The 14,003-nt window shown below is 46.4% G+C and overlaps 1 protein-coding gene across 3 annotated transcripts in view; it reads right to left on the bottom strand.

Moving 5' to 3' along the window:
* The window catches only part of LOC115153919 (teneurin-2), a 363,296-nt gene that overhangs the window by 46,502 nt on the left and 302,791 nt on the right, over nucleotides 1-14,003 (bottom strand). For all 3 annotated transcript variants that reach the window (XM_029699598.1, XM_029699599.1, XM_029699601.1), the window contains 2 exons: nucleotides 4,133-4,255; nucleotides 234-439 (listed from right to left, as the gene is read on the bottom strand). In XM_029699598.1, coding sequence (XP_029555458.1) covers nucleotides 234-439; nucleotides 4,133-4,255 — 329 coding nt within the window. The remainder of the gene's footprint in view (nucleotides 1-233; nucleotides 440-4,132; nucleotides 4,256-14,003) is intronic.

Below are 14,003 nucleotides of genomic sequence, written 5' to 3'. Positions count from 1 at the left end.
AGAGAGAACAGGGTTAGAGAGGGAGAGAGGCAGGGAGGGACAACAGAGAGAACAGGGTTAGTGAGGGAGAGAGAGAGGGAGGGACAACAGAGAGAACAGGGTTAGTGAGGGAGAGAGGGAGGGACAACAGAGAGAACAGGGTTAGTGAGGGAGAGAGGGAGGGAGGGACAACAGAGAGAACAGGGTGGGGGTTAGTGAGGGAGAGGGGGACAACAGGGTTAGTTGCTGGGTACCTGTGCGTGGGAGGGGGGCAGGCCCTTGCGGATGTACACCCCAAAGAGTGCGTCTTTGCCCAGGGAGATGTTGAACTTGAGGAACAGGGGCTGGCGGAGGTGTAGTAAGGAGCGCCAGAACACTCCTGGGGGGACATCCTGGCTCAGCCGCCGACCTACCTCCAGCTCACCTGTACTTATACTAGTGTTCCTGTACACCCATGGTCCTGAGAGATGGAGGTAGGGAGGGAGGGAGGGAGAAAGGGGGAGGGAAGGAAGGATAGGAGAGAGAGATGGAGGAGAGAGGGAGGGAGGGAGAGGAGAGAGATGGAGGAGAGAGAGGGCGAAAAAGGAGAGACAGAGAGGGAGGGAGAAGAGAGAGAGGGAGAAAAAGGAGAGAGAGAGGGAGGGAGAGGAGAGAGAGGGAGAAAAAGGAGAGAGAGAGAAAAGGGAGAGAGAGAGGGAGAGGAGAGAGAGGAGAGAGAGAGGGAGGAAGAGGAGAGAGAGGGCGAAAAAGGAGCGAGAGAGAGGGAGTGAGAGGAGAGAGAGGGAGAAAAAGGAGAGAGACAAAGGGAGGGAGAGGAGAGAGGGAGAAAAAGGAGAGAGAGAGGGAGGGAGAGGAGAGAGAGGGAGAAAAGGAGAGAGAGAGGGAGGGAGAAAAGGAGAGAGACAGGGAGGGAGAGGAGAGAGAGGGAGAAAAAGGAGAGAGAGAGAGGGAGGGAGAGGAGAGAGAGAGAGAGAGAGAGAGAGGAGAAGAGAGAGAGGGAGAGAGAGGAGAGAGAGGGAGAAAAAGGAGAGAGAGAGAGATGGAGGGAGAGGAGAGAGAGGAGAGAGAGAGGGAGGGAGAGGGAGAGAGAGGAGAGAGAGAGAGAGGGAGGGAGATGAGAGAGAGGAGAGAGGGAGAGAGAGAGAGAGAGAGAGGGAGAGGAGAGAGGAGAGAGAGGGAGGGAGAGGAGAGAGGGAGAGAGAGGAGAGAGAGGAGAGGAGGAGAGAGGGAGAGAGAGGAGAGAGAGGGGAGAAAAGGAGAGAGAGAGAGAGGGAGGGAGAGAGAGAGAGGAGGAGAGAGAGAGGAGAGAGAGAGGAGAGGAGAGGAGAGAGAGGAGAGAGAGAGAGGGAGGGAGATGAGAGAGAGAGAGAGAGGAGAGAGGGAGAGAGAGAGAGAGAGGGAGAGAGAGGAGAGAGAGAGGGAGGGAGAGGAGAGAGGGAGAGGAGAGAGGGAGAGAGAGGAGAGAGAGAGACAGATGTACCTCAGATCTCTATTGACAGAACACATCTGCTGTGATAAGTAGAACATCAACCTCTCCAGCTTATGGAGATGCAATGTAAATATTTGTGTTACATAGCAGGAAAAAACAAGCACAGAGATGTCGTACAAGGTGTTTAGTTATGACACTAATAATCATTTTACACTGTAAAAGGTTTATAGATGGAAGTTTCCATAGCAGTACTATAGAATGAGGCTCCGTTTCCCTGTGGGGACAGTGAGGAAGTAAAGATCTGCTGTCATTATTCTCCTTCCTCGGAGCGGGGTAGGATAATATTCCCAGACCTGTTGGTCATGAAGTCCTCATGGGACTGAGGAGGGTGACAGTAGTGAAGGCTTGTTAAATCATTATAGTCCTCCATAGTGCAACATGAAGTCCTCATGGGACTGAGGAAGGTGACAGTAGTGAAGGCTTGTTAAATCATTGTAGTCCTCCATAGTGCAACATGAAGTCCTCATGGGACTGAGGAAGGTGACAGTAGTGAAGGCTTGTTAAATCATTATAGTCCTCCATAGTGCAACATGAAGTCCTCATGGGACTGAGGAAGGTGACAGTAGTGAAGGCTTGTTAAATCATTGTAGTCCTCCATAGTGCAACATGAAGTCCTCATGGGACTGAGGAAGGTGACAGTAGTGAAGGCTTGTTAAATCATTATAGTCCTCCATAGTGCAACATAGCTCCCCTTAAAAACACTTGACAAATTGCTGCAAGTGTTGCTATCCCCCATTTTGAGTAGTTAACCCAAAATAATTAGATATTTTCCTAGCTGAGAAACCTCTGGCTGCATTAAAAATAGATAAGGGAGAGAGAGAGAGAGAAGGGAGATAACAAAGGGAGGGAGAGAGAGAGAGAGAGAGAGAGAGAGAGAGAGAGAGAGAGAGAGAGAGAGAGAGAGAGAGAGAGAGACGAGGTCTTGGGTAGCGATGTGTTCCTCCCACAGTATTAAGGAAGGGGTGTTATTCCTCCTAAACGCATCAGGCAGATCTGCAGTGGAACCGCCAGAGTCCTGACAGTGACGATCACAGCATACACACATCAGCATTAACCACAATGCTCTGGTTGGCCTCTAGAACAGTCTGTATAAACACAATGCTCTGGTTGGCCTCTAGAACAGCCTTATAAACACAATGCTCTGGTTGGCCTCTAGAACAGTCTGTATAAACACAATGCTCTGGCTGGCCTCTAGAACAGTCTGTATAAACACAATGCTCTGGTTGGCCTCTAGAACAGTCTGTATAAACACAATGCTCTGGTTCGCCTCTAGAACAGCCTGTATAAACACAATGCTCTGGTTGGCCTCTAGAACAGTCTGTATAAACACAATGCTCTGGTTGGTCTCTAGAACAGTCTTATAAACACAATGCTCTGGCTGGCCTCTAGAACAGTCTGTATAAACACAATGCTCTGGTTGGCCTCTAGAACAGTCTGTATAAACACAATGCTCTGGCTGGCCTCTAGAACAGTCTGTATAAACACAATGCTCTGGTTCGCCTCTAGAACAGTCTACATCTCCTTCTCTATGGCTGTACTGCAGAGATCACCTCACCTCCTGTAGACACCAGGATCCAAGCCAGGCATCAACAATTTAGTCTGAAGTCTGCCACAACACAGTCTTATGTAAAACTGTTGCCAGTGCCGCCGAACCCCAGGAGAGCCCAACCAGAATGCTGTATCCCTCCCAGTGAAGAAGGGTTTGGTGCCATTACCGACAGATGTGCACTCACTCAGATCTTGCCCTTTCCACAACCTTCTCTAATGACATGAAGCCCAGGCAAATTCAAAACACTCAATTTCAGCGTCTGACTTGAACAAACTAGCTTGGCCCAGACGGGCAGTGTGCGTCTGTCTGTGCGTTGGCTCATGAGACAACTCGTAGTTGGCGGCTCCTCAGAACTACTCCAGAGAACCTCCATCAAAGCCGACGCTTGGAAAAACCCTTCAGAGAGCGGTTTCACAGCACCTTCCACCCACGCTACGCCTCCTCTCGCTGGATTACATGGTGTTGTTACAGTCCTCCTAAATTAAGACGGCCAGCCAATTCCACAGCCTGAAGGGAGGGATATGGTTTTAGCAGAAATCAAACGAATGTGCATTGGTATGAGGGAGGAATTACTAAGGATTTATCTGAGAGCTTGTTTTCTCATTTTTTACTCGTTAGCAGGGAAATTGCGACATTACGGCAACATGGTGGACAGACGGTGAGCCTTGTGTCATTTTTAGATTAGGCGCCGACTGCAAACGTCAAACTACAAGGTAAATAATCTGAGTTCTAATGCGATTGGCAACGTTCCTTTAATAGAACCTGTGTACACTCTGTTGATGTAATTACGATTCTAGAACAGCTATGCACCAGACAGGGTAAGCTCCACTATAATTCAAACAGGAGAACTAGTTGTAATTTGTTCACTAACGAATGAAAGCCAGGGTCTTCTTGCTCTTTCTGTGTCTGTTACATTAGCAGGCTGTACATTTGTACTACATGCTACCTTCAAATTAATAATCTAGCCCAGAGCTACCAGAACAGTTTATTCTGCAGGCCTCACTAGTTGTTAGAGCCCCAGTCTCCAGTCATCCATGTAGCCTCAGTGTAGTGTAGAGGAGGGTTTCAGCACCATGGCCAGGGGCAGTAGCCATGCAGACTCTGGCTGTTCTTACCTCTGCCTCCGGAGGGCACTGTTGCCACGTCGCTGATGCCCGGCAGCTCAGTGCTCAAGCCGTTGTTGATCAGGTGCCCATCAGCCGGCTTCAGCTGCCAGTTGAGCCCTAACAAGTTTAGAGCTGAGAGAGAGAGAGAGAGAGAGAGAGAGAGAGAGAGAGAGAGAGAGAGAGAGAGAGAGAAAACGAGAGAGAAAAACGAGAGAAAGAGAGAGAGAGAGAGAAACGAGAGAGAAAAAACGAGAAAAAGAGAGAGAGAAAGAGAGATAGAGAAAAAAAATAGAATGTGACATGTCCAAGATGGCGCTGCAGTAGGACGTGTTGATCTGTCTCTGTCTTTTCCTGTGTACATAGCCGGTCTTTTTCGTATATATATCTTAATCTCACTTTCTATCTACTAACTAAATATACTTTCCTGCAACCCGCCTCACCCAATGTGGTACGGATCTGCTATTTTTATTCCTTACAACTGGAACTTCCATCAGGAGCTAGCCAGCTAACTAGCTACTAGTCTTTGTTAGCTACGGCTAGCGATCCTCGCCTTCTTTTCCCCGTCATCAGCCAGCCTTCGCTCGGACAACACCTGCCAGTCTGCACAGCACGATATCAACCCAGAGCATATCGGACTGCTTCTCTCTACCATATCACCGTATTCCTGCCGCTCTGGATCATTACACCGGATCATTACTCCGGATCATCGCAGCTAGCTAGCTGCAAACGAATGGCTACTGTTAGCTAATGCCTCTGTCCCAAAGAAAGCACCAGCTAGCCTCGAGCTAGGCCCATCTCCCGGCTAGCCGAAGAGGTCCACCAGCTAATTCTTGGGCTACAATACCTCTTTTGCCAACTGGCCTGGACCCTTTATTGTCGACACGGATCCCCGCCGATCCATCACGACTGGATTGCGGTCCCAACTGGCTATTCTGTTACGATGTCGCCGAAGAATCAGCTACTAGCCCTGGCCCGCTAGCTGTTCTGATCGCTGTGTCCCCTGCTTGCCTAGCGTTGTAGTGACTACCGAACGGCACCCTGACTCACCTATTGCTGCTCTTTTGACCCTATGATCACTCGGCTGCACAGCTGATGGCCCCTGGACTGTTTCAATGACATTGTACCTCATTTTGTTTACCTGTCGGCCCCAGCCTCAAACTCAGGTCCTGTATGTGCCTATCAGACCCTCTCTGCCCATTCATCGCCATTTACCCGTTGTTGTCTTAGGTCTCCTGATCAACACCTGTGATTGCTTTATGCCTCTCTCTAATGTCAATATGCCTTGTCTACTGCTGTCTTGGCTAGATTTTACTGTTTTATTTCACTGTAGAGCCTTCAGTCCCGTTCAAAATGCCTTAGATAGCTCTTTCGTCCCACCCCACACACATGCGGAGACCTCACCTGGGTTAACTTGTCCCTCCAGAGACGAAACCTCTCTCATCGTTACTCAACGCCTAGGTTTACCTCCACTGTACTCACATCCTACCATACCCTTGTCTGTACAGTACATTATGCCTTGAATCTATCCTACCACGGCCAGAAATCTGCTCCTTTTATTCTCTGTCCCCAACGCACTAGACGACCAGTTCTTATAGCCTTTAGCCGTACCCTTATCCTACTCCTCCTCTGTTCAGTGTGTAAATCAGCTAGGAAGATGTGTCAGCATCGAGTAATTGTCTCTGGCCCCCTCCCAGTTAGGGGGAGTGATGAGCTCTACAGCAGAGTCTTACAACTCAATCGCTGGTTGAAAACTGTTTTCTGCACCTCCCAAAAGATAGAATTTGTAGATAATTGGCCCTCTTTCTGGGACTCACCCACAAACAGAACCAAGCCTGGACTGTTGAGGAGTGACGGACTCCATCCTAGCTGGAGGGGTGCTCTCATCTTATCTACGAACATAGACAGGGCTCTAACTCCCCTAGCTCCACAATGAGATAGGGTGCAGGCCAGGCAGCAGGCTGTTAGCCAGCCTGCCAGCTTAGTGGAGTCTCCCACTAGTACAGTCAGTGTAGTCAGCTCAGCTATCCCCACTGAGACCATGTCTGTGCCTCGACCTAGGTTGGGCAAAACTAAACATGGCGGTGTTCGCCTTAGCAATCTCACTAGAATAAAGACCTCCTCCATTCCTGCCATTATTGAAAGAGATTGTGATACCTCACATCTCAAAATGGGGCTACTTAATGTTAGATCCATCACATCCACAGCAGTTATAGTCAATGACCTAATCACTGATCATAATCTTGATGTGATTGGCCTGACAGAAACATGGCTTAAGCCTGATGAATTTACTGTGTTAAATGAGACCTCACCTCCTGGTTACACTAGTGACCAAATCCCCCGCACATCCCGCAAAGGCGGAGGTGTTGCTAACATTTACGATAGCAAATTTCAATTTACAAAAAAACAAACAACGTTTTCGTCTTTTGAGCTTCAATTCATGAAATCTATGCAGCCTACTCAATCACTTTTTATAGGTACTTTTTATAGGTACTGTTTACAGGCCTCCTGGGCCATATACAGTGTTCCGCACTGAGTTCCCTGAATTCCTATCGGACCTTGTAGTCATGGCAGATAATATTACAATTTTTGGTGACTTTAATATTCACATGGAAAAGTCCACAGACCCACTCCAAAAGGCTTTCGGAGCCATCATCGACTCAATGGAAACACTTATCTCCCTCACTAGCTTTAAGCACCAGCTGTCAGAGCAGCTCACAGATCACTGCACCTGTACATAGCATCTATAATTTAGCCCAAACAACTACCTCTTCCCCTACTGCATTTATTTATTTTGCTCCTTTGCACCCCATTATTTCTATTTCTACTTTGCACTTTCTTCCACTACAAATCTACCATTCCAGTGTTTTACTTGCTATATTGTATTTACTTTGCCACCATTACCTTTTTTGCCTTTACCTCCCTTATCTCACCACATTTGCTCACATTGTATATAGACTTATTTTTCTACTGTATTATTGACTGTATGTTTGTTTTACTCCATGTGTAACTAACTCTGTGTTGTTGTATGTGTCGAACTGCTTTGCTTTATCTTGGCCAGGTCGCAATTGTAAATGAGAACTTGTTCTCAACTTGCCTACCTGGTTAAATAAAGGTGAAATAATTGTTTTTATTTTTTAAATGGGTTTTGTCCAACATGTCTCCGGACCTACTCACTGCCACAGTCATACTCTGGACCTAGTTTTGTCCAATGCAATAAATGTTGTGGATCTTAATGTTTTTCCTCATAATCCTGGACTATCGGACCACCATTTTATTACGTTTGCAATCGCAACAAATAATCTGCTCAGACCCCAACCAATGATCATCAAAAGTCGTGCTATAAATTCTCGGACAACCCAAAGATTCCTAGATGCCCTTCCAGACTCCCTCCACCTACCCAAGGATGTCAGAGTACAAAAATCAGTTAACTTCTTATGGATGGGTGGCAGTATTGAGTAGCTTGGATGAAGAAGGTGCCCAGAGTAAACGGCCTGCTACTCAGGCCCAGAAGCTAAGATATGCATATTATTAGTAGATTTGGATAGAAAACACTCTGAAGTTTCTAGAACTGTTTGAATGATGTCTGTGAGTGTAACAGAACTCATATGGCAGGCAAAAACCTGATAAGAAAATCCAACCAGGAAGTGTGGAAATCTGAGGTTTGTAGTTTTTCAAGTGATTGCCTATCCAGTATACAGTGTCTGTGGGGTCATTTTGCACTTCCTAAGGCTTCCACTAGTTGTCAACAGTCTTTAGAACATTGTTTCATGCCTCTACTGTGAATGGGGAGAGAATAAGAGCATATGGAGTCAGATGGCTGAGAAAATGACATGAGCTCAATCGCGTGCGCACCCGTGAGAGTTAGGTTCCTTTTCATTTCTGAAGACAAAGGAATCGTCCGGTTGGAATATTATGGAAGATTTATGATAAAAACATCCTAAAGATTGATTCGATACATCGTTTGACATGTTTCTACGAACTGTAATATAACTTTTTTGACTTTTTGTCTGAACTTACTGTGCGAGCACAGTGCATTTGGATTACTCAACTGAACGCGCAAACAAAAAGGAAGTATTTGGACATAAAGGATGGACTTTATCAAACAAAACAATAATGTATTGTGGAACTGGGAGTGCATTCCGATGAAGATCATCAAAGGAAAGTGAATATTTCTAATGGTATTTGTGACTTCTGTTGACTCCAAAATGGCGGGTATCTGTATGGATTGTTTTGATATCTGAGCGCTGTACTCAGATTATTGAAAAGTTTGCTTTCGCCGTAAAGCTTTTTTGAAATCTGACACAGCGGTTGCATTAAGGAGAAGTGTATCTTTAATTCTGTGCATAACACTTGTATATTTTATCAACGTTTATGATAAGTATTTCTGTAAATTGATGTGGCTCTCTGCAAAGTCACCGAAGGTTATGGAGGCAAAACATTACTGAACATAACGCGCCAATGTAAACTTAGATTTTTGGATATAAATATGAACTTTATCGAACAAAACATACATGTATTGTGTAACATGAAGTCCTATGAGTGCCATCTGATGAAGATCATCAAAGGTTAGTGATTCATTTTATCTCTATTCCTACTTTTTGTGACTCCTCTCTTTGGCTGGAAAATGGCTGTATGTTTTTTTGTGACTAGGTGCTGACCTAACATAATCGTTTGGTGTGCTTTCGCTGTAAAGCCTTTTTGAAATCGGACACTGTGGTTGGATTAATAAGAATCTTATCTTTAAAATGGTGTATAATAATTGTATGTTTGAGAAATTTTAATTATGAGATTGTTGCTGTTTTGAATTTGGCGCTCTGCACTTTCACTGGCTGTTGTCATATCGATCCCGTTAATGGGATTTCAGCCGTAAGAAGTTAACCACCTAACTGAGGAACTCAATTTAACCTTGCGCAGTACCCTAGATGCAGTCGCACCCCTAAAAACAAAAAACATTTGTCATAAGAAACTAGCTCCCTGGTATACAGAAAATATCCGAGCTCTGAAGCAAGCTTCCAGAAAACTGGAACGGAAATGGCGCTACACCAAACTGGAAGTCTTCGGACTAGCTTGGAAAGACAGTACCGTGCAGTATCGAAGAGCCCTCACTGCTGCTTGATCATCCTATTTTTCTAACTTAATTGAGGAAAATAAGATCAATCCAACATGTATTTTTGATACTGTCGCAAAGCTAACTAAAAAGCAGCATTCCCCAAGAGAGGATGGCTTTCACTTCAGCAGTGATAAATTCATGAACTTCTTTGACGAAAGATCATGATCATTAGAAAGCAAATTACGGACTCCTCTTTAAATCTGTGTATTCCTCCAAGCTCAGTTGTCCTGAGTCTGCACAACTCTGCCAGGACCTAGGATCAACGGAGACACTCAAGTTTTTTAGTACTATATCTCTTGACCCATTGATGAAAATAATCATGACCTCTAAACCTTCAAGCTGTATACTGGACCCTATTCCAACTAAACTACTGAAAGAGCTGCTTCCTGTGCTTGGCCCTCCTATGTTGAACATAATAAATGGTTCTCTATCCACCGGATGTGTACCAAACTCACTAAAAGTGGCAGTAATAAAGCCTCTCTTCAAAAAGCTAAACCTTGACCCAGAAAATATAAAAACTATCGGCCTATATCGAATCTCCCATTCCTCTCAAATATTTTTGAAAAAGCTGTTGCGCAGCAACTCACTGTCTTCCTGAAGACAAACAATGTATATGAAACGCTTCAGTCTAGTTTTAGACCCCATCATAGCACTGAGACTGCACTTGTGAAGGTGGTAAATGACCTTTTAATGGCGTCAGACTGAGGCTCTGCATCTGCCCTCGCGCTCCTAGACGTTAGTGCTGCTTTTAATACCATCAATCACCACATTCTTTTGGAGAGACTGGAAACCCAAATTGGTCTACAAGGACAAGTTCTGGCCTGGTTTAGATCTTATCTGTTGGAAAGATATCAGTTTGTCTCTGTGGATGATTTGTCCTCTGACAAATCAACTGTAAATGTCGGTGTTCCTCAAGGCTCCGTTTTAGGACCACTATTGTTTTCACTATATATTTTACCTCTTGGTGATGTCATTCGGAAACATAATGTTAACTTTCACTGCTATGCGGATGACACACAGCTGTACATTTCGATGAAACATGGTGAAGCCCCAAAATTGTCCTCCCTGGAAGCCTGTGTTTCAGGGATAAGGAAGTGGATGGCGGTAAATGTTCTACATTTAAACTCGGACCAAACAGAGATGCTTGTTCTAGGTCCCAAGAAACAAAGAGATCTTCTGTTGAATCTGACAATTAATCTTGATGGTTGTACAGTCATCTCAAATAAAACTGTGAAGGACCTCTGTGTTACACTGGACCCTGATCTCTCTTTTGACGAACATATCAATACTGTTTCATTAACAGCTTTTTTCCATCTACGTAACATTGCAAAAATCAGAAACTTTCTGTCCAAAAATGATGCAGAAAAATGTATCCATGCTTTTGTCACTTCTAGGTTAGACTACTGCAATGCTCTACTTTCCAGCAACCGGAAAGTATAGCACTAAATAAACTTAGCAGTTAGTGCTAAACACGTCTTCTAGAATCTTGACAGTTTGATTGTTGATCATATTACTCCAGTGCTAGCCTCTCTACACTGGCATCCTGTAAAGAAAGGCAAGGGCTGATTTCAAGGTTTTACTGCTAACCTACAAAGCATTACATGGGCTTGCTCCTACCTATCTTTCCGATTTGGTCCTGCCGTACATACCTACATGTACGCTACGGTCACAAGATGCAGGCCTCCTTACTGTCCCTAGAATTTCTAAGCAAACAGCTGGAGGCAGGGCTTTCTCCTATAGAGCTCCATTTTTATGGAATGGTCTGCCTATCCATGTGAGAGACGCAGACTCGGTCTCAACCTTTAAGTCTTTATCACTTCAGTAGGTCCTATGATTGAGTGTAGTCTGTCCCAGGAGTGTGAAGGTGAACGGAAAGGCACTGGACCAATGAACCGCCCTTGCTGTCTCTGCCTGTCCGGTTCCGCTCTCTCCACTAGGATTCTCTGCCTCTAACCCTATTACAGGGGCTGAGTCACTGGCTTACTGGTGCTCTTTCATGTCGTCCCTAGGAGGGGTGCATCATTTGACTGGGTTTTGTCACTGACACGATCTTCCTGTCCGGGTTGCTGACCCGGCTGTCCAGGGACGAGTGGGTGGGGTTATATCCTGCCTGTATGGCCCTGTCCTGGGGAATCGTCGGACGGGGCCACAGTGTCTCCAGACCCCTCCTGTCTCAGACTCCAGTATTTACGCTGCAGTAGTTTATGTGTCAGGGGGCTAGGGTCAGTCTGTTTTAACTGGAGTATTTCTCCTCTCTTATCCAGTGTCCTGTGTGAATTTAAGTATGCTCTCTAATTCTCTCTTTCTTTCTTTCTTTCTTTCTTTCTTTTTCTCTCGGAGGACCTGAGCCCTCTCTCGGAGGACCTCTCTTTCTCTCTTTCTTTCTTTCTCTCTCTCGGAGGACCTGAGCCCTAGGACCATGCCTCAGGACTACCTGGCCTGATGAATCCTTACTGTCCCCAGTCCACCTGGCCGTGCTGCTGCTCCAGTTTCAACTGTTCTGCCTGCGGCTATGGAATCCTGACCTGTTCAACGGACGTGCTACCTTGTCCCAGACCTGCTGTTTTCAACTCTCTAGAGACAGCAGGAGATGTAGAGATACTCTGAATGATCGGCTATGAAAAGCCAACTGACATTTACTCCTGAGGTGCTGACCTGTTTCACCCTCGACAACCGCTGTGATTATTATTATTTTCATCTATGAACATTTGAACATCTTGGCCATGTTCTGTTATAATCTCCACCCGGCACAGCCAGAAGAGGACTGGCCACCCCTCATAGCCTGATTCCTCTCTAGGTTTCTTCCTAGGTTCTGGCCTTTCTAGGGAGTGTTTCCTAGCCACTGTGCTTCTACACCTGCATTGCTTGCTGTTTGGGGTTTTAGGCTGGGTTTCTGTACAGCACTTTGTGACATCAGCTGATGTAAGAAGGGCTTTATGAATACATTTGATTGATTGGTGGTTTGGGCTGGATTGGGTTGAACTGGGTTGGGCTGGACTGGGCTGGTTTGGGCTCTGTTGGGCTGGGTTGGGCTGGGTTGGTTTGGGCTGGTTTGGGCTTGGTTGGGCTGGGCTGGGTTGGGCTGGTTTGGGCTGGGCAGGTTTAGGCTGGTTTGGGCTGGGTTGGGCTGGGTTGGGCTGAGCTGGTTTGGGCTGGGCTGGTATGGGCTGGTTTTGGCTGGGTTTGGCTGGGTTGGGCTGGTTTGGGCTGGCTTGGGCTAGCTTGGGCTGGCTTGGGCTGGGTTGGTTTGGGCTGGGTTGGGCTGGTTTAGGCTGGTTTGGGCAAGCTTGGGCTGGGTTGGGTAGGGCTGGTTTGGGTTGGGCTGGTTTGGGCTGGATTGGTTTGGGCTGGGTTGGGTAGGGCTGGTTTGGGTAGGGCTGGTTTGGGCTGGATTGGTTTGGGCTGGGTTGGGTTGGGCTGGTTTAGGCTGGTTTGGGTTGGGCTGGTTTGAGTCCAGTGGTTAACGAGCTTGCCCACACAAGTGGACTGTAAGCCCACAGCTCAGGAGAATGGTTTAATCAGCCAATCACTTATCATTACTTAATCACAATGGCCTTTAGGTAAACCACTTCACACCAATGCTCAGGTGAAAGCTCTCTAAACAGCCATGACAGAGTTGGTCTCCATACCTGCCTGGTGCAAGAGATGCTGGAAATCTGGATTTAAAAAAAGACATACGGCTGAATAAAAATTGGACATGACTCAAAATAACATCTTGCTATGAATTCAGGGACAAAGTGACATGAGCAAAGATGACTATCTTGAGTTAATCACCTCTTACATTTCTTGCTAGGAAAAGACCTTGGATTCATATCAGAAATGTTTTTTCATCTTCACCTCAGAACTGCAATTAATGCTGCCAATGACCTTTTCCACAGAGACGGGAACATTCATTTCAGATATATCAGAGAAACATCTGAAAATGAGCTATTAGGTTAGGGACAGGGATGTCATCTTGTTGAAGCACACACCAACCTCACTATTACAAGTCAGCCAGATCAATGCTCTCTATGATAATAATCAGAGCAGTAAGGCCATCTACATGTGTTCCATGGGTTAGTAACAGGGGGCACAAATGAAATCTACTCTACTAACGGCTACGTAGGGACCAAGGGGGTTTTAAGTCCCTTGTACCCTAGTCCACATGGATACACACCAACACACACTCTGACATGTGCAGGCACAGGAGTATGCATGCAAGCGTAAAGGCCACGCACACGCACACACACACACACACACACACACACACACACACACACACACACACACACACACACACACACACACACACACACACACACACATAGAAGAAGAAGAAGGAGCAGACTTCTGCTATATCAGTGTTAATGACTCCTCTTCATCCTTGCCCTCCTATCCCAACTATATCTCATCCTCAGAAAATCGATGGCTGTGGCCTCCTGAGTGGCGCAGTGGTCTAAGGCACTGCATCACAGTGCTAGCTGCGTCACTACAGATCCTGGTTCAATCCCGGGCTGTGTCGCAGCCGGCCCGAGACCAGGAAACCCATGAGGCGGCGCACAATTGGCCCAGCATCGTCCGGGTTAGGGGAGGGTTTGGCCGGCCGGGATGTCCCATTGTGCTCTAGCGACTCCTTGTGGCAGGCCGGGTGCATGCACACTGACACGGTCGCAAGGTGTACAGTGTTTCCTCCGATTATGTCAAGAAGCAGCGCTGCTTGGAAGGGTCGTGTTTCAGAGGACACACGGCTCTCGACCTTCGCCTCTCCCGAGTCCGTATGGGAGATGCAGT

The sequence above is a fragment of the Salmo trutta genome, chromosome 19 (assembly GCF_901001165.1).
Source record: "Salmo trutta chromosome 19, fSalTru1.1, whole genome shotgun sequence".
Taxonomy (NCBI): Eukaryota; Metazoa; Chordata; class Actinopteri; order Salmoniformes; family Salmonidae; genus Salmo; species Salmo trutta.
This window is presented reverse-complemented; position numbering and strand designations above follow the sequence as displayed.